General features: G+C 55.7%; 1 protein-coding gene across 5 annotated transcripts; it reads left to right on the top strand.

The window, feature by feature from the left end:
* The first annotated feature begins 2931 nt into the window (after positions 1-2931).
* Positions 2932-16009, top strand: Cln6 (CLN6 transmembrane ER protein). 5 transcript variants are annotated; one of them, XM_087199231.1, is made up of 7 exons: positions 2936-3165; positions 6280-6394; positions 10025-10123; positions 11165-11353; positions 11536-11591; positions 12387-12509; positions 15833-16009. In XM_087199231.1, the coding sequence occupies exons 1-7, from the start codon at positions 3089-3091 to the stop codon at positions 15888-15890; spliced, it is 717 nt and encodes a 238-aa protein (XP_087055357.1). In that variant the 5' UTR covers positions 2936-3088; the 3' UTR covers positions 15891-16009. The 5 variants fall into 5 exon arrangements, with proteins under 5 accessions (XP_087055356.1, XP_004855642.1, XP_087055357.1 ...); XM_004855584.4 differs by lacking the exon at positions 15833-16009 and adding an exon at positions 13980-15377 and having other exon boundaries at positions 2938-3165; XM_087199230.1 differs by having other exon boundaries at positions 2932-3165; positions 11165-11591.
* The last annotated feature ends 2181 nt before the right edge of the window (positions 16010-18190 follow it).

Genomic DNA, 18190 nt, shown 5'->3' with positions numbered 1-18190 from the left:
TTTCTTTTTGGTACTGGGGATCAAACTCAGGACCTTGGGCTTGCCACACAGGCACAGTGCCACTGAGCCACTGTATCAAAAATTTTTTTAAAAAATAAATAAATACAGGCTGGGATGTTGCTCATTGCAAAGGTTCTGGGTTTAGTCCTGGTACTGCAAAAACCCGATTACTTAATTTGACAAGCTAGAGAGAGCTCTCTGGATTAGGAGTGCAGGCGGGCCCCACCCGGTGTCAAAGGCCCAGGTCAAAGGCTTTCCAGGAAGTCCTGTGAGGGGTCTGGGCCATCGCCTGGTAAATCAAAGAGCTGGCATCTGGCACCCTGTCTCTCTTCACCCAGAGCTGCCTGTGTCTGTTCTCCCCACTGCGCAAGCTCATCTGAGTGCAGGCTCCTGGGAAGCACTGAGTACGGAGGCCAGGAGAGAGGGTGGAGGCTGGACACCCAGGCAGCAGAGGAGAGCCGGACAGAAAAAGACAACAGCTCACCCTACAGAGCACGACTGCCTGGCCTTGCTGCAGTCGTAGTCCCCTGCTGCAAGAGCCTGTGGGATCTGCCTTCATTTGGCTCCAGAGAACTTCAGAAGCCCGGCTTGGCCAAAGGCTCAGCCACGGAGCATCCAACACACCTGCGCTTCTGAGCCTGTGGAACCAGGGCTGGGGAGGGCTGACTTGTGCTTTGAGAAGCCAGGCGTCGCAGCAGCTGGAATCCAACAGTGGCAAGGACTTGGATGACAGGTGAGGCTAGGAGGCTCTTAGGTCATGCACCGAGCTGGATGATCCTAGCAGACAGGTTCCTGGATGTCAGTCACTGAAACCACAGTTCAGCTGAGACCTCATCTCCTGTCTGTGTGTAGAGCCCCCGCCTCCAGAGAGTCACCAATAAATAAGACTCTGAAAATACAAACACCTCAGTGCCCAAGAGATGGCACTGAATTTCTGTGAAACTTGGGAGGGAACGGAGATGGTGCTTTTGAAGGGTCCTGATCTGATGGCAAGCGGCTTCGAGGGAGCGCACGTGGCTGATGCAGTGGGCGGGTTGGTTCCGCAAATCCTGGGCCTGCCAGTTGGCACTGCCTGCCAATGGGGGCAGCGGCTAGTGCCAGGCAGGGGCAGATTTGTGCTTAAGGCATTGGAGGATTAAGTGGGTCCGAGGGGCTCCCTCCTCGTGGGCCAAGCCCCTGCAGCTGATTAAAGCCACCGTCATCACATCGGGGCTCCCACCCCCCTCCCTCCCTCTGAAGCCCGCAGAAGAGAGATTAGGGTCAGAGTCTGAAACCTCAATCCTTCTCTGGTTTATATTGAGATCAATATGCACATCAGATTCACCAGAATTAAGCCGGGACCCCATCCTAGCGATGACATTGGCTGGGTGTACGACTTCCACGCAGGACTTGGCTTTTCTCTGCTGCAAAACTGGGACATCACTGGCTTTGCTTGTAACGAAGTAAAGATCGGGCGAGGAGAAGAGCTAGGGAGCAAAGCTGTCTCCAGTGGGGCTGGCATGGGGACTGGGGTTTGGCCTGCGGGCTGCTGGAGCCCGGGATGGGGCGGGCAGAAAACGACTAAAGGCAGACAGCGGCAGACTTCCAGAGCCAGGCTGGACGCGCCGGTTCTGAGCAAACAGGGACGGGGGAAGCCCAATAAAACTCTCCCAAATGAAAGAGCAGGAAAGAAAGTAGGATGGAGACAGGCACCTGTCCCACAACACCAACCAAGGAGCCCAGTGGTGAAGGGCAGGAGAAGAGCTTTAACCAGCCGGGCCACGCAGATAAAAAGGTTCAGGATCTACCTTCCAAGGGCCCGAAGACAGCGCTCTGGGGTTTTATGGAAAAGGGGAACAGAGGCAAGGGTTGGGGTATGGATGGCTGGGGAGGGGGTGCACAGCTAGCAGAGAAGGTGAGCGGGATCCGATTGATCTATCTCAGGACTATTGGTCTCTCAGGACTGGTTCTTCAAGGTCCTGGGAGAGCTATGGTTGCTTCAAGGGGCAGTTTGGTTCCCAGGCGAGAGAGGACTCCTGCTTTGGGGCAGCCAATTGCTACCGCTTGGAGGGGTGACCTCCTCACAGGATAGTCTGCGAGGCGCTGCTTTCCCCGCAGGTTGAGGACAGTAACTGCAGACTTCCCGGCATGCTCTGGGCAGCCTGGAACCAGTTATTGCAAAAGTTGACAGTTGGCTGCCTCCCCGATCCTGACCCTTTTCTCCACATCCTCTGTCTTGTAATGAGCCCGGCCAGGGAACTGACCCTCACACTACACACGTTCTAACATGATGAGTGCAGTGCTGAGCAGGGATCTGACCCCGAATTCCAACACACTCCCAGCTTCCACACAGGTTCCCATTACAAGAGGGGAAGTGACTTCTCCAAAGCCACAGGCCCAAGAGTGACAAAGCCAGGCTGGACTCTACACACACACACACACACACACACACACACACACACACGCACACTTGGAGAGAATCCTGCTCCTCTAGATGGCACCTCCTAACCCAACCATTATTTATTTCTTATCGTCATGGCCCACGCTGTTGACATTTTAATCAAGGATATCTTTCCCCCTGAAAGGAAGGCGCACAGCACAGCACAGCGCAGGGTGGAAGGACATGAATCTCCCCAGGCCTTCCGGTACCCAAGGACAAGGGAAATCCCCCCTGGCTTCCTCCCCAGAGGAGTGAGAGTCAGCTCGGTCTTTTCCCCAGGTTCACAACCACTCCCAGCCCTGTACCCGGGCCTCAGCCAGCCTGGGCAAGTTTGCTGAGGGGAAACGCAGAGGATCTGAGCAGTCGCCAGCCCCAAGTGGCCACACGCGCTAGGCGTGCTCTCCTCTCTGCTCTGCATGGGGGGGGGGCCCTCCTCCCTCCTCTCCCCTTTCCCCTCCCCTCCCTCCTCCCAGCGGCCCGGCCCCGCCCTGCCCGAGGCCCCGCCCCACCCGCGCCCCCCCGCCCCCCCCCATGAATCCCCTCGGTTTCGGGGATCGGCGGCGGAGGAGATCTGGCTTAAGATCCGCCCGTGAGGTCCAGATCCGTCCCTGAGGAGCCACCGTGGGGATCCGGCCGTGTGGATCCGGTCTCTCCTCTCCCGGGCCCTCCATGGAGGCGGCGGCGCGGAGGCGGCAGCAGCCGGGCGCGGCGGGCGCGCAGCCGGGCGCTTCCTTCCTTCAGGGCCGGTGGGTGCGCGCGGGCCGGGATCGCCGGGGTTAGGGGGTCCGGGCCGTGCTCCCCACCTCCTCCCGTCGAGGCCTCCGCGCTCTCGGGGGCGCCTTCGCCGGAGCTGGGGTCCCCGCGCTCCACCGGGCGCACTCTGGCGACCTCTCCGGGGCCCGGGAGCTCTCGGCCCCGGCCCCGCAGGACTTGGTTCTGCCGCCCAGCGGGAGGCTCCCTCCTCGCCCTAGGAGCCACGGAAAGTGAGACCATCCCGGAAGGGACGGCGGGGAGCGAGGGCTGGCACCCGGAGCGCGGGAACAGAGGGATCAAGAGGAACAGCTCGGGTCCTCGAACTCTTCCCTCCGCGCTGCAGCTGCTTTACCGCTCGGAGGGAGCGCGCACTGCGCCCCGCGTCACGAGGCGCCTCCAGCGTGCCCGCGCCAGGCTGGCGTGAGGAGCCTCAGTTACCTTCGGCATTTTGGCGGTGTCAGTTTCTGCATTTTATCGCTAGGTTGATCCTAAACACTGACAGGGTTCACGTTATTTAAGCCATGCAAACATTGTTCCCTGCGGGGACAAGCGATGGCCAACAGTTAAATTCGCTACCTTGTAGTGTTGCCCTTGTTTTCCCGAAGTTTAATTGCTTTCCCCGCTCTTCTCATTGGCCTGCGGGTACTCATTTTTTCCCCCTCAAACTTGTTTTGTCTGGTCTTCCTCCCTGCCTTCTTTCTTTTTTCTTTACTTTTTTTTTGGTACCGGGGATCGAACTCGGGACCTTGCGCTTGGGAGGCAGGCTGCGGCACCACTGAGTTAAATCCCCCGCCCTGCTTTCTTTCTTTTGTACTGGGAATTGAACCCAGAGCCTTCACACTGAGCTACGGCCCCAGTCCTTCCTTTCTTTTTTATTTTGAGACAGGGTCTTGCTAAGTCACTAAGTTGCCCATGCTGGCCTGAAACTTGTGATCCTCCTGCCTCAGCTTCCCAGAGTGTAGGTTGCAGGCCTGTGCCACCATTCTTTATATAGAACCGAAATCAGTCCCATTCATAGGTCCCTCCCTGGCTTCTCCAGGACCAGGACAAGCTCCCTTACTTTTCCACCACTGCCTTGCTGATGTCGCTGCCTGCCTCAGTGTGATGCCCTGTCGGGTCCCCAGATGCAACAGGGTCTGGTATCAGGTTCCCTGCCATTGTCCTCAGCCGCCGTTGCTGGGAGTGAGACTTTGGACTTGGAGCTCAGGACCTGGAGCTTGTGGGGTCAGGAACTTGGGACAGGTGTGGGGGGGTGCTCGTCCCCAGGACCCCTATACTCCCTGACTGCCTCCCAGGCCAGAGTCCCAGAAGAAAGCCAGTTAAGTGCTCAGCAGTTTGGGTCCCCAGGACACTGTCTGCCCTGGGCCTGCGTTTTGTTTCCTGCCCTCCAGGCTGCACTGGACTAATGACAGGGGTTGCCACTCAGTCGGCTGCTTCCCAGGGCAGAGGAAGAAAGTGCTCCCAAGCCCCTCATATGCGCAGGGCACCCCGAACTTGCACAGGCTCATCCCTAAGGCTGCCCGGCCTCCCAGCATCCCTTTATCCCTGTGGCAAACATCCACTTTGGAGGTTTCGGAGCAAAACACTGAGCTGTCTTCCCCACCTGCGCCCTTGGGGCCTGCAGGTTATCACTGTCTGCTTTTTGAGGCCTCACCCTGATGGTCACTGCGAGGCTGGTCACTGTCCCCAAGCAGACCTCCTGGTTCCTCTGAATCTCTGCCTAGCCCTATGCCCAGCCAGCCCTTCCTGGCATCTCACTGCCACCTGCAGCCTTTCTTCCTGCTCCTGCTGCCATGTTAAACTAGCCCCTACCTGCCTGGAGGCTTCCTTCCTTCCTGCAGCTGTGCAGCGGCTCCTGGCCTTGAGGATCCCTCGAAACCTGATCTCTTCTCACGCCAGCTGGCTGATTGTAATTACCAAAAACAGCAGAGGTTCGCTGTTGAGAGCACAGATCTTGAGTTTGCAGACACCCAGGTGTGGATCCTGCTGCTCAGGACTCCCAGTTTATAAGAGACAGAGAGCCAGGGCAACCTGTGTCAACTCAGCAAAGGGCATGTGTTGGCCTGGAGGTTCCCGGCCCTGGACATGTGGATATTCTCTTCCCACCAAGGCCCTCTGTGGGCCACTTGGTTCTCAGGAACCTTTATTACAGGCAGCTTGGGCCCCGTGTCCTTTGAGCCCCTGCACTTGGAAGGAAAGAGCTTGTTCCCCAACTTCAGTTAGAAAAGTCCCACTGGCTACCCCGGTCAGCATCCTGTCCCCCAGGAAGAAGCCGGGCAGGACACAGCTTGGTGGAGGAGGAGCCATCACAGCGCTCCTGACCACGTGGGTGACCAAGGCTAAACCGTGACCCCTCTAAGCACAGCATCCATATCGGGAAGCAGCAGGTTAACAGCTCCTGTTGCCAGGGGTTGCTGGGAGGATTAGGTTGTTGTGGGTAAAGCTCCTGGCAGAGCGTGCAGTAGGTGTTCAATAAGGGGCAGGGCTGGGGCAAGCAGGGGACAGGAAGACTTAGTCAACCTAGAGAAGCCTGCTGCGCCTGGCCTGCTGGTCCCAGAGAACAGTAAAACTGGGCAACCGTCCAACCGCCAAAGGTTTTTGTGAGGATTCAAGGAACTAACTGAAGGGCTGGGGATGTAGCTCAGTGGTAAAGTGTGTGCTTGGCTTGTGCAGTTCAATCCCTAGCACCACAAAAACAAAAAAATTAAATGAGATTCTCCGTGTAACAGTTAACGACGGTGCCTTGAATGTAGCCAGTGCTCGGTAAGGCTACCTGCTGTCACCCATGTCACAGTTCACGTTCTGCAGCTGTGTCAGCACACTTTGTCTCGTTTCCCCATCATTTTGTAGGGGAGGAAGCGCGGCAGTTATCACTCCCTGTGTGGCAGTTTCCCTTCCAAACCCCAGGGAAGCCAAGGTTAGGACAACTGAAATCCACCTCCCCCTTGACTAGGGGACCAAACTCCAGCATTCCCAGCAGCACCCTTCCCCTAGACCTCAGCCCTGTGTGTCTTCCTGCTCTCAAGACAACAGGCCTCCCGTGGCTCATCTCGGGGAGGGTCTGATAGGCCGAGGAGAGGGCCTGACCCCCCATCTCTCCTTCCCAGGCACAGCTCCATCAAGGCAGATGAGGCCGACCACACAGCTCCTTTCCACCTCGACCTCTGGTTCTACTTCACCCTGCAGAACTGGGTTCTGGACTTTGGTCGCCCCATTGCTATGGTGAGTGTGAGCCCTGACCAGCACCGAGGAGCCTGAGCTAGACTTGGGTTTGTAGAGTGGCCTCAGGCAAGTCACTTCCCTACCAATAAACTGAGAGGAGCGTAGATACTGGGCACCCCTGAAATGTTACCAGAAACCTCTGTAGTAGGCTCTAGTCTCCCACCCAGTGTACAACGCAGGCCTGAGAAAAAAACCCTAAAAGACAGAACTAAGAGAGACAGAAAGTGGGGTGCCGGGATGAATAATGCTGGTGTAACCTACAAAGGCGCTGGTTTGTCCATGCCACTCATTTTTATTAGTAATCAATTGGGGTAAAGGCAAGCCAGGTCCAAGGGCAATACTACCTGTGAGGATGTGCAGTTGTGTGGATTCTATGGAAATTAATGTAAGCAAGGCTCGTAGAAGACAAGACAAAGCATTCTCAAATTAGTAACAGAATAGACAAAATATATGATTGTAATTAGAACATTGTCCTTCTAGTTAAAGTTTTCGTTGTAGGAATGGAATTTGTGTGTGAGTTACTCTGACCTCAGCACATAGGTTTTGGCCAGACTCACTTCTATAAACAAGCCAATTGTGGGGTTAACGCTTTACAGCCTGCACTGCTTCCAGCCTGCTTTGGGCATAATCAATACTGCAGTCTCCCACACATTTTACATCCTTTAGCCCTGTGACTGTGGCCAGCCCAGCAGCTGTAGCAAGGGAGGGACTCTGGGGCATCTGAGTAGTCATACAGTGTCCCCCTGTAGGACTGCATCCCCTGCAGGAGGTGAGCAAGACTGAACCACATCAGACAGGGCACAGGAAAGGAAGCTGGGTACATCCCTTGTCCTTCTCTGTGGTCCTGGGATAGTAGCATTTTTCTGGAGATGAAACATCTGCCAATTTTGCATATTACAAATTATGAGCCTTGGGTAATTTTTAATTTTTAGTACTATCTTAATAACTTTTCTCATCATTGAGATATAATACCTGACAGCCACAACTTCAAAGAGGAGAGGTTTATTTGGCTCACATTTCAGTCCATGCTCGGCTGGCTCCCAGACAGGATGGCATGGCACAGGGTCATGGTGGAGGAGAGCTGCTCCTGGCATGGTGGAGCAAGCAAAGGAGGAGCCGGGAAGGAAGATAAACCCTTCCAGGCCACGCCCCCAGGGACCTCACCTCCCAGTAGCAAATCAGCTATCAGCCCCATACTCCAGTCACCTTCCAAAAGCCCTGCCTAGGAGCACATGAGGCTCTTCAGAGGCATCTGGATGTAAATTATAATATTCAGCCTCTGGCCCCCAAAAGACTCAGGTACATTCCTTTATGCAAAGTGCATTTAATCCACCTCTAAGAGTTGCCTAAATCCTAACAGTTTCAGCATTACTGAAAAGTTGAAAGTTGTCTCAGACTCAAAGCAAACTCTTAGCTATGAACCCCTATAAAAATTAAAGTTCAGCGCACACAGCACACAATGGCACTAGGTAAACATTCCCATTCCAAAATGGAGGACAAGGCAGATAGAAATGAATGGGACCAAAGCAAGACTGAAACCCAGCAGGGGAAAATTAAGTCCTATTGTTTCCTGTCCAGCGCCCAGGCAAGTTATGAGGAGGAGAAGTGAACTCTAAAGGGCTTAGGCAGCCCCGCCCTTGCTGTATTGCTAGTGGTTGCAGCCCTCGTGGCCTCTCTCCTGAGCTGGCTTTGCTCACTTCTTGTGGTTTTTCTCAGATGTCCCATGTTTCTGGCTTCTCTAACTTCCTGGGGCCTCCACTACACTTTTGGTTTCATACACTGCCCTCTCAGGAACACACTGCTTGGCCTCCCAGACCTCCTTCTGAATTCTAGGAGCAAGCCTCCCTGACCCCATATCTCTTGCATTCTACATGCCTGTAAAACCAGCACCATGTGGATGGCCCCAAGGTCTGCTTTCAGGTTGAGCAATAGCTGAGCTCTCTTGCATCATGGCTCCAGAGGCCTCTAGAGGTCTGGAGGGCTGAGCACTGTCAACTGAATCCCAGAGAATCAGTGCCCTAGGCTGCCATTCTGGAGCCTGGTGCCCTGGGACTCTCTTCACAAGGCAAAGTCTTCCACCTTTTTTTGTTTGTTTTTTGGTGCTTTTGTTGTTGATGTTTTGTATTTCTTTTTCTTCTTTTTTTTTTTTTTTTGGTTCATTTGTTTTTTGTTTTTGTGATAGGGTCTCACTATGTAGACAGGCTGGCCTTGAATTCACTGTGTAGCCCTGTCTCAAACTCTTGCCAACCCTCCTGCTTCAGCCTTCTGAGTGCTGGGATTACAGGTGTGTGCCACCATGCCTGGCAATCTTTCACTGTTGCAACCTTGGGCCTTTGAAGGGTGGGGACTTGCTGATTCCTGACATGCCCATAGGCATCTCCCCCAGCATCCTGATCCACTGTTCTTAGCTTCTTTTTAATGTTAATCTTTTAGCAACCAGCCCGGGCATTTAGCTCAGTGGTTCCACTGTCTGCTTTTCAAGCGTGAAGTCCCAAGTTCAATCCCTGATACCAAAAAAAAAAAAAAAATCTTTTAGCAACCAAGCTCTCCTCTGCCCCATTTTTGTGGATGCCTTTTTTTTCCTGGCAAAATTGAAAAGTTTAAAAATGGGATTTAATCTTGCTTTTCAATATAAACCTGGCTAAATCCCCCAACAAAATAGACAAATTTTCTGCCAGAACATAACACACATAGTCTCAAGTTCAATTGTCAATGGAGTTTTTAGTCCCAACTGAAACTGCCTGTGCCTAACCTTTACTGTCTGCATTTCTATCAGTTTCTGGTCTTCTGAACTCTGACCAGAATCTCCCATCAAGCTTAACTTACAGGATTCCAGGGCTTCTCCAGCCAGTGTCTCCAAACCAGTTCCAAAGGTTTCTGAATCACATGGTCAGGTACAGTCACAGAAACCTTATTTCTCTGGCATCAAAATCAGTTTTAGTCACTTTTCTTGTCACTGAGACATAATACCTAACGCCCACAATTGAAAAGAGGAGGGGTTTGTTTTGGTTCAGTCGATAGTCTGCTGGCTCAAAGGCAGGACAGCATAGCACAGGGGCATGGCAGAGGAGAGCTATTCAGGACACGGCGGACAGGAAGCAAAGGGAACTAAGGGAGGAGCCTGGGAGAGAGATCAACCCTTTTAGGCCACTCCCCCAGTGACCCATCTCTTTGGACCAGATCTTGCTTCCTAACAGGAAGTCAGCTATAAGCCCCTGTGACCCAGTCATCTTCCAAAAGCTCCACCTGGGACCTGGAGTGGCAGACCCCTGAGGGTCCAAGTAGACCACTGGGCCACCTCTCCTGTGTTACAGATGAGGAAACTGAGGCCCAGAGCAGGGAGGGACTTGCCAAAGTCACTCAGCAAATTGATGGAATAACTAAGTCCCAAAGGACCCTCCTGGAATCCGGGGGCATTTATTTGGTACCCACTGGGAAAGAGGCCAGGGCCGAAAGGCATGTTTACTGCTTGAATGGGCACAAGGCCATTTACCTTCTGTGGGACTCAGTTCCCCTATCTGGAAGTTCCCCTATCTCTTGTGGCTGCCAGGAGGGTCCCTGCAGACACAGACAGTAACATGCATGAAGGGGCCTTGTGGGCGGCTTGCTGAGTGCCCCTCTCGCCCCTAGCTGGTGTTCCCACTCCAGTGGTTTCCTCTCAACAAGCCCAGCGTTGGCGACTACTTCCATATGGCCTACAACGTCATCACCCCCTTCCTCTTGCTGAAGGTACAGTTGTGGCACTGTCCTTGCCTGAGTCTGGGAGTGAAGGTTGGCATGGGGGGGTTGCTCTGCACATGGGCACAGAGATGTTCTCAGGAGGGGCCCCTGTGCCTGAAGGTGAGGTGGTCCACAGGAGGACCTGCAGACAAGCTGTGCTTGGGGAGCCACACAACACTGGGGAGGCTGAGGCAGGAGTGATTGAGGTGTGCAGGGACCAATCAGGCCAGTTGGGAAACTTTAAGGGACAGGTGGTAGGAAAGGCAGCAATGGAAGTCTCTCGGTTATTCTGTGTCACTAGGTGTTACTGTATGTTTGGGAAAGACACAGTGTTTTGGCTGGGTCCTGGGTTGGCTGGATCTGCAGATGTGGAGTCTGTGGACACGGGGCAAACTGTATGAGCCATCTACTGTACTCATCATTTTAAGACATTTCAGTGCTGAATGTGGTGGTGGATACCTGTAGGTGGGGAGGCTGAGACAGAAGGAATTTAAGTTCCAGTCCAGCTTGGACTACATAGTGAAACCCATGAGGGGAAGGAAGGAGGGAAGAAGGAATTTGGGGGCTTGGGTGTGGCTCAGTGTAGAGTGCTTGCCTAGCATGCAGGAGGCCCTGGCATGCAATAAAAAAGACGTTTCAAATCTCCCAAAGCAGGAGGGCTGTGATCTCAGAATGCAGTTTCTCTAGTTCCTGAAGCACCCACCTCCACCTCTACATTCTCTTCCTGTTTGCCAATCACTGGGCCAATCCCTCAGAAGTCAGGTGCCTGAGCAGGCCACTAGCCACTGGCCATGGCTGGGGCAGTGAGGGTAGGGCCTAGCCCGCATGCAGCTCAGATGTGACTGGGCATGGGCTGGTCCCCAAGTCTGATCTTCCCCAGAGAAGAGGGAGCTGCTCTGAGGCCCTGCTGGGTTTGTGGGGTCCTGTGAAGCTCTGGAGTGGGCTGACTGGCTAAGAGACCCATCCCATGGGAGGAAGGGGGAAGCTGTGGGTGTCAGTGCTGTGACAGGTGGGGACACGCTGTGCTGTGCACTCTGCTCTGAACCTCAGCTCATCGAGCGGTCCCCTCGCACCCTGCCACGCTCCGTGATCTATGTCAGCATCATCATCTTCATCATGGGTGCCAGCATCCACCTGGTGGGTGACTCTGTCAACCACCGCCTGCTCTTCAGCGGCTACCAGCACCACCTGTCAGTCCGTGAGAACCCCATCATCAAGAACCTCAAGCCGGAGACACTGGTGAGGCCCGGGTGCCCAGGGGCAGTCTGTCCTGGATGGGCACCATGGCATCTGGGTGCTGGTGGTGTCCCCCTGGGCCCCTGCGGTGGAGGGCAGGCCCTGAGTCGGGATGGGGGAGAGGAGGGAGCCCTGGGGTGGCCAGTTTCCCCCCTCTCACCCTGCCATGCCTCTGCCTCCCCCAGATTGACTCCTTTGAGCTGCTGTACTACTATGATGAGTACTTGGGCCACTCCATGTGGTGAGTGATGGAAGGGAAGAGCAGCTGACAATCTGGGGGCTGGGACCAGGTCTCCATGTGTTGAGTGCAGTGGCTGCAGTAGCATTCTTGTCCCTTGCAAGGGTGCTATGAGCCCAGGCCTTATGAGCCTGCCCCGGGACCCTGCTGGTGTCTCGCAGCCTGGTGCCCCTGCCCTCCCACCTGCATAACACTTCTTTCTCCAGCCCACAGTGCCCGTAGTGGCCACTAGAGGCCAGCAAGCAGCTATCATCCACCCTGGCCAAGACATCCAGGAATACAGCGTCCCCACTCCAGATGTTACCTGGGGATGGGATGGAGGCAGAGCCTCCATCTGTGTCAGGCTGTGCTCTTCTCCTCTCAGAAAGCTGAGAGGCAGCAGACCAGGGGAGCGGTTTGTGCTTCCCCATTTCAGAACTCGCAGAGCTCCTTCTCCCATACCTGCTGTCCCTGCAGTCAGGCGGAATCCTCAGAAATGAGGGCTCAGCCTCCAGAGACCAGAGCCTGAGCTGGGAGTGTCATCTGCATTCCCCTGCCCTACACAAGCTGAGCTGGAGTGGGGGGTGGCTGGGTGGGAACACTGGATGGGCAGAAAGTGGCGAGTCCGGGCCTCTCTGCTGCATGGCCTCACCTCCTCGTCTCTGTTCCTGCCCCCCTCGGCCCCCAGCATGGGAAAGGCCAGGTAGAGAGGGACACCCCTCACCCAAGGATCTGGCAACAGTGGCAGGGAAGGGGACCTTGGTGGAGGCAGGGGCCTGGGCCACTGGTCAGGCCTCTGAGTGCGGCCTCCTATGGCAGGTACATCCCCTTCTTCCTCATCCTCGTCATGTACTTCAGCGGCTGTTTCACCGCCTCCAAGGCCCAGAGTGTCATGCCCAGGCCTGCCCTGCTGCTGGTAGCACCCAGTGGCCTGTACTACTGGTGAGTCACAGTGACATCTGGGTGGTCAGGGCACTAAGGGAGCCATCAAGGAAGCATCCACAAGTGACGAACCACAGCACTGTGGTGTGGCCCCAAGTGAGCCTCGCCTCTCTGGGTCCGTTTCCCCCTGGGGCCAGGGGGGACCATGACAGTGCCTTGAGGCGACTTCCCTGTGATCTGGAACCCCAGGTCTTTGAGTAGCAGGGGGTGGGGGTGGGCTAAGGGTGCACAGTGCACCTTAGAGTCCCCTGGGCCTCGGTTGCCCCCCCGAGATGAAGATGATGCCTGCCTGTCCCCCTCTCAGGAGATGGTGAGGACTGGGGGAGAGAAAGGGGATTTAGGAATTACAAAGCACCATGGAGAAGACAAGGACAGACAGAAGCCTTTGTCCCCTGTTGCCCCCACTTCCCATTACAGAGGTCCCAGGTCTCAGCCAAGCTCTGTCCCTCCCACCCCCGGACTGCGGGCGTCACAGGCAGGCCTGGGCCCTTCTAGGATGGGAAGCACCCCTCAAACATGAGAAGGGCTCCTCCTTCCCGGGCCCAGCTCCAGTCCCCTCTAGGATCTGTCACCGGGGGTGACCTGAGAGCTCCCCGAGGAGGAGATTAAAGGGATGGTGGCGTTGACAGCAGGCGGGAAAGAGGGTAGAGCTGGGGCTCAGCTCTCTGCTCATTCCACCCATAGCAGTTGGTGCAGCGATAGCTACAGCAGCACCAGCCGTTTATCAGACAAGAAGCTGTCCCCAGTAAGGGATGTCCCCAGCACCTGCCATAAACTTGAGAGGTATGCGCCCTCATAAGGAGCAATCAGAGGCTCCAAGATGGCACCTACATTCCCCAGCATCACACGGCACCGAGTTGCAGAGTTGTAGCTCCCAAGTGAACGGGTCAGCATTGTGGCTCTGAGTAGATAAGGGAGATAAGCAGGTCACCTCCTGGCAGTCACCAAGCTCCTGCCCACATGCTGAGTACTGCCTGGGGCACTGTAGGGTCCATGGTCTGCTGAGACCATGTCCCAGCCTACAAGGAGACAGAAATGACAACTGCCATAAATTCCAACTGCATTTCCAAGCTCAAATGGTTGCAGAAACCAAGCAGGTGAAAAATACACCAGGCAGACAGCAAGTACAGACCATGTTCTGTTCAAAGGGCAGCTGATCTCTCTTCTAGTCATGTTTTGTCATGTGGAAATAGAATCTTGATGCAAGCAGAGAAACCAGAAATCCACATTGTCAGGGATTCTGTCATTTACACATTGGCAACAAGCTCAGAAATTGCAAACACCCTGCAGGCCAAGCAATATGGCACCATGGGCTGTGGCTTAGAGTGGCGTGGACGACCAGGGCCTCTCACTAGGTGTATCTTCTGACTGGCTGTAAGGGCAGCTTGGCACTGGGTCTAGAGAGGGATGCTGTGTAGGATGCGGTTACCATGGAATGTGCCTCACCTCAACACATGACCACCTCTTCAGGTACCTGGTCACCGAGGGTCAGATCTTCATCCTCTTCATCTTCACCTTCTTTGCCATGCTGGCACTCGTACTACACCAGAAGCGCAGACGGCTCTTCCTGGACAGCAATGGCCTCTTCCTCTTCTACTCCTTTGCCCTCACCCTCTTGCTGGTGACATTCTGGGTCGCCTGGCTATGGAATGACCCAGTACTCAGGAAGAAGTACCCAGGTGTCATCTATGTCCCTGAGCCCTGGGCCTTCTACACTCTCCATGTCAGCAGTGAGCTCTGAGTCCCCTGCACCGGCCCATGGTGCTCTGTGTGGTGGCCATGGTGGGCATCATAGGTTGGGCATCTGCATGTGAACCAGGGACCAAAGACATCGCAGCTATGTGTCACGCAGGGGCTGGTTTGTGTGCATGGAGTACGTTGCCAAAAGACTCGACTACTTTGGTCCAGCTCATTTGGGGATGGAATTCCATTCTAGGAAGTGCATTGAGACCAAGATCTGGGCCCTTCCTGGCACCTGCTCTTGACTATGCTTGGGCCCCTGACCCCACTCCCACCACCTGGGCTGCCTGGCCCGCCTAGGATGTCTTCCAGTGGCCATGCAGAGGAGCCTGGGGAGACAGAAGCCTGTCTGGACATGTGGTTACCAGGCACGCTGCCTTTCTCTGCGTGGCTGAACAAAGCATCTCTCTCTGGGCCTCAGTGGTGCCAGACAGGCCAGCGTCCCAGAGTGGCCCAGTGAGTGGCTCTGTCACTGCCTTTTCCAGACCAGAAGGAGTATGTGCACCCCAGAGCCTTGCCCAACCCCACCCTAGGGAACCAGAGGTCCGGCTTCCCGCCGGCCACAGCAGCTTGAGCTCCAAGACTGACCCTACTGCCCTGGCCTGGCTCGGCTCCCTCTACCCTGGAGGGATTGTGGCAGCATCTTCCTGTTGGCTTGCTGTGAGGTTTTGAGCTGGCCCTGAAGGCAGAAACCCTTGTTCTCTTCTGGGAAGCCCATTGTAGGAGTTGGGCCCCCCAAGGCTCTAGCCAGTCAGCTTCGTCTCCACCTGGATATGTTCCCTTCTGCCAGTGGCCCTGCCCCCAGAACAGGCCTGGTTCCCAGCACAGGGCCCCTGCCTGGGCCTCCGCAGACCACCAGCTGCCTCCTTCTGGGCCTCTATCCAGGTCCCCTCCCAGCTCAAGCCACTGCGCACAGCCTCATTATCCAGCCGGACAGGTCTTGGGAGCCTGCCCTGCCTTACCCCAGCCCTGCCCCCCTCCTGTGCTCTCAGGGAGCCCCAGGCTCAGATTTTCCTCTCCTCTTGGGGTCCTTCTGCAGCCCCTTAGGAGCCCTCCAGGCCCTGGTTGGTCCCCATCTCCTGGCACCTCGGGAGGTCTGGTGTGAATAAAAGTGGGTATGGCACCCAGCCTGGCTGGCAGCTGTTTCTGGCTCTGGGTGTGAAGCAGGCAGATATGGGGGGGTCTGAGGTCAAGGAGAGACTCCTAGCAGCAGCCATGGGCAGACCTTAAGAGTCCGCGCAGCCCAGGCTGGCCACAGAGCAGCTCCTGGGCTGGGAGCATGGAGGGCGTCTTCCATTAGCCCTGGAGTCTGGGGGCTGTGGGTTGGGTGGGGGCAGGGAAGGGTACCTCCGCTACCTTTGGGAGAAGGCAGAGGGCCATGTGTCAGAGGTGGCACTTGACCTTGGGCAGGTTCTCAGTTGTCTTCTCAGGGCCTTAGCGCACCCAGCCTCACCACACTACATGAAGGATGCACCAGGCCGGAGAGGCCGATTTGCCCCCTCCCTGCCAGCTTAGTCCTTTGCTTCCTTCACTGCTATCCCAGCAATGTTCTCTGCAGGTCTTTTTTGTTTTTTGTTTTGCAGTGCTGGGGATCAAACCCAAGGCTTCAGGCAAGCCAGGCAAGCAGTAAGCTACATATAAACCCTAAGCAGGGGTGAGCCTGCTTGGGTGGGGCCGGAAGGTTATAAGTTTGGGGAGCCCTCATAAGGAAACTAAAAAAAGAACGAATAAAAACAGACATGAAAGTGAGTATTTAGAAAGGGTAAGAAATAGCAAATTATTGGAGCCCTGGAGATCTTGTGTGCCTCTCGGGCAGTCAAGACCTCGGCAGTTTGCTGGGAACATCACCTAGGAAGGGGTCTTGATTTCAGCCTGGCTTCATCGGCCCAGGAAACCACATGTCCGTGGTTGTCAGAGTGACGTCCCCAGGATGGCAGAGGAAAATGCCAGGCCCCTGGAAATAGGTGGTTCTGGCGTGGGCTCCAGGTTGGGAACCACTCCAGGCCCTGGCTGCTCAAAGTGTGGTCCCTGGACTGGTAGTGTCAGCTTCGCCTGGGAACTGGGGGAGACTCAGCATCTCAGGGCCACCCAGACTTCCCAAGTCTGCATCTAATGAGATCTGTGGGTGACACTGTCACTTTGTGGCCCAGCACGCCCAGGTCAAGTTTGGGGCCTTACATGAGTCCACTTAGGGTTGCTGTGACAAAGTGCCACAAACTGGGTTGCAGAAAACCACCGTAGTTTGTCCCCTTGGTCCTGGAGACAAAGTCCAAAATCAAGGTGTTGGCAGAGCCAGGCTCTGCGCAGCGTCCGGGGGAGGGTCCTTCTCCGCCTCTTCCCACTCCTGGGACACGCGCCATGCTTGGCAGCCCTCGGCTTGTGGCCCCAGCCATCTTTGCCTCTGTCACTAGGTGGCGTCTCCCTGTGTCTTTGCATCTGACATCCACCCTACTCCACTGACAGCCTTGTCCACATCTGCAGTGACCCTAATTTCTAAATACGGTCAGTTGCAGGTTCCAAGTGGGCATGTATTCTGGGGACACTGAGGCTCCAGCTTCACGAGTCTCTGTTCTGGGATGCACAGGGCAGAAACAGAGGCCAGTGCTGTGCCCTCACCCAGCAGGTGCACATGAAGGAGCCACACAGAATGGGTGAAGGGACGAAGTTGCAGCCTGCACTCCGGGGGAGGGCGGGCATGGGGCGCAAGGCCCAGAGCTGGAGCCTAGAGCTCTTCCAGCAAAGCCTTTGTGTGTTGGGGTCCCCAGGGTCTCTACTTGGGAACCTCTTACAGTGGCCTGTGCCGAAGAAAATGAAGGGAGGAGCTCCCTCCCTCTGGGAACCCTTCCCATGGAGGGTAAGGGGTGAGGGCAGGGTTTATGGGTCCAGAGGAATCCAGGCTGTGCTTGGGAGGAGCTGGGCGCCCAGGTCGTGGGAGGTGTTTGCAGTGTTGCCTGTTTTGTTTTGTTTTGCACGGAGGTGCAGCACCTTACACAGTACACTGTCACCTGGGTGGGCTTTTGGGTGGTGTAGCCACCCCCCCACCCAGGCGTTCTCTGTTGGAAAGGGTGGGCACCGAGCTCACCTAAATCCCCTGGGCCCTTCCCAAAGGCAAGGCAATTGGGGTGAGTGCTCTGAACCCCCAAGCTGTGGCTCTGTGCCTGCCCTTCAAGGCTTTGCTGGCTTCCCTACCGTTCCTCTCCCAGCTGCCCTGGGCAGTGCCCTGCCTCCCACACTGTGCCATGGAGGCCCTCCTGCCTCAGCCCCCAGGGAGGAGTCAGCCCACAATGGAAACCCTGAGTCTAGAACGAGGTGTGAAGAAGGAGGCAATCTGGGAGAAGAGACTTCCACAGGGAGGAAGCCAGGAGGGAGGGAGGCAGAGGGGACCAGGGCAGGCCACCTGTCTGCATGCTGCCCTTGCACACTGCAGCCAGAGGTCCCTTTCCCTTGAGAACCTGCTGCTCCTCCCCAGCACCAGATCTGTCCCCTTGTCTAGGTTCAACCTGAGCAACTGAACATGACAGCCACCAGCCATAGGTGAGGGACAGGGGACAAGCCTGAGAACTGCCTGGTGCCCAGCACCCAGCATGTCCCTCCCTGCCTCTGGCCTTTGTGGGGGAGGGGAGAGCACTGGCTGCTTAGGAAGCTGGGAGTCAGCATTGTGGGCTGAAGCGGAAGGAAGAATGAGGAAATCTGCAGGGCCTGGGGATACCACAGAGCCTCTGGCTGTGGGGCAAGAGAGCCAGTCCTCCTCAGGTCCACAAACAACTGCCACAGGCCAAGAACCAGTTGTGTGCAGACGTCAGATTTTCCTGGCAGCTTTATGATGTGGGCTGGTGAGGACTGAGGCACAGGGAGGTGCAGTGACTTGAATCAGCAGGAGGGGAAGGGTTTGAGTCCCACCTGAGAGCCCAAGTCCCCCATGGTGTGAGGAAGGCATCTCA

The sequence above is a fragment of the Heterocephalus glaber genome, unplaced genomic scaffold (genome assembly GCF_053883595.1).
Source record: "Heterocephalus glaber isolate CG9 unplaced genomic scaffold, H.glaber_assembly_v1.0 deba00001689, whole genome shotgun sequence".
Classification (NCBI taxonomy): domain Eukaryota; kingdom Metazoa; phylum Chordata; class Mammalia; order Rodentia; family Bathyergidae; genus Heterocephalus; species Heterocephalus glaber.
Note: the sequence above shows the minus strand (reverse complement) of the source record. Positions and strands in the feature narration are given on the sequence as shown.

Excerpts from the sequence above, each read along its gene's own strand:
- Cln6 (XM_004855584.4), top strand. The coding sequence starts at position 3,089 with ATGGAGGCGGCGGCGCGGAGGCGGCAGCAGCCGGGCGCGGCGGGCGCG. Across the intron at positions 6,395-10,024 it reads TTGGTCGCCCCATTGCTATG|CTGGTGTTCCCACTCCAGTG; the intron begins GTGAGTGTGAGC and ends TCTCGCCCCTAG. Across the intron at positions 10,124-11,164 it reads CCCCCTTCCTCTTGCTGAAG|CTCATCGAGCGGTCCCCTCG; the intron begins GTACAGTTGTGG and ends TCTGAACCTCAG.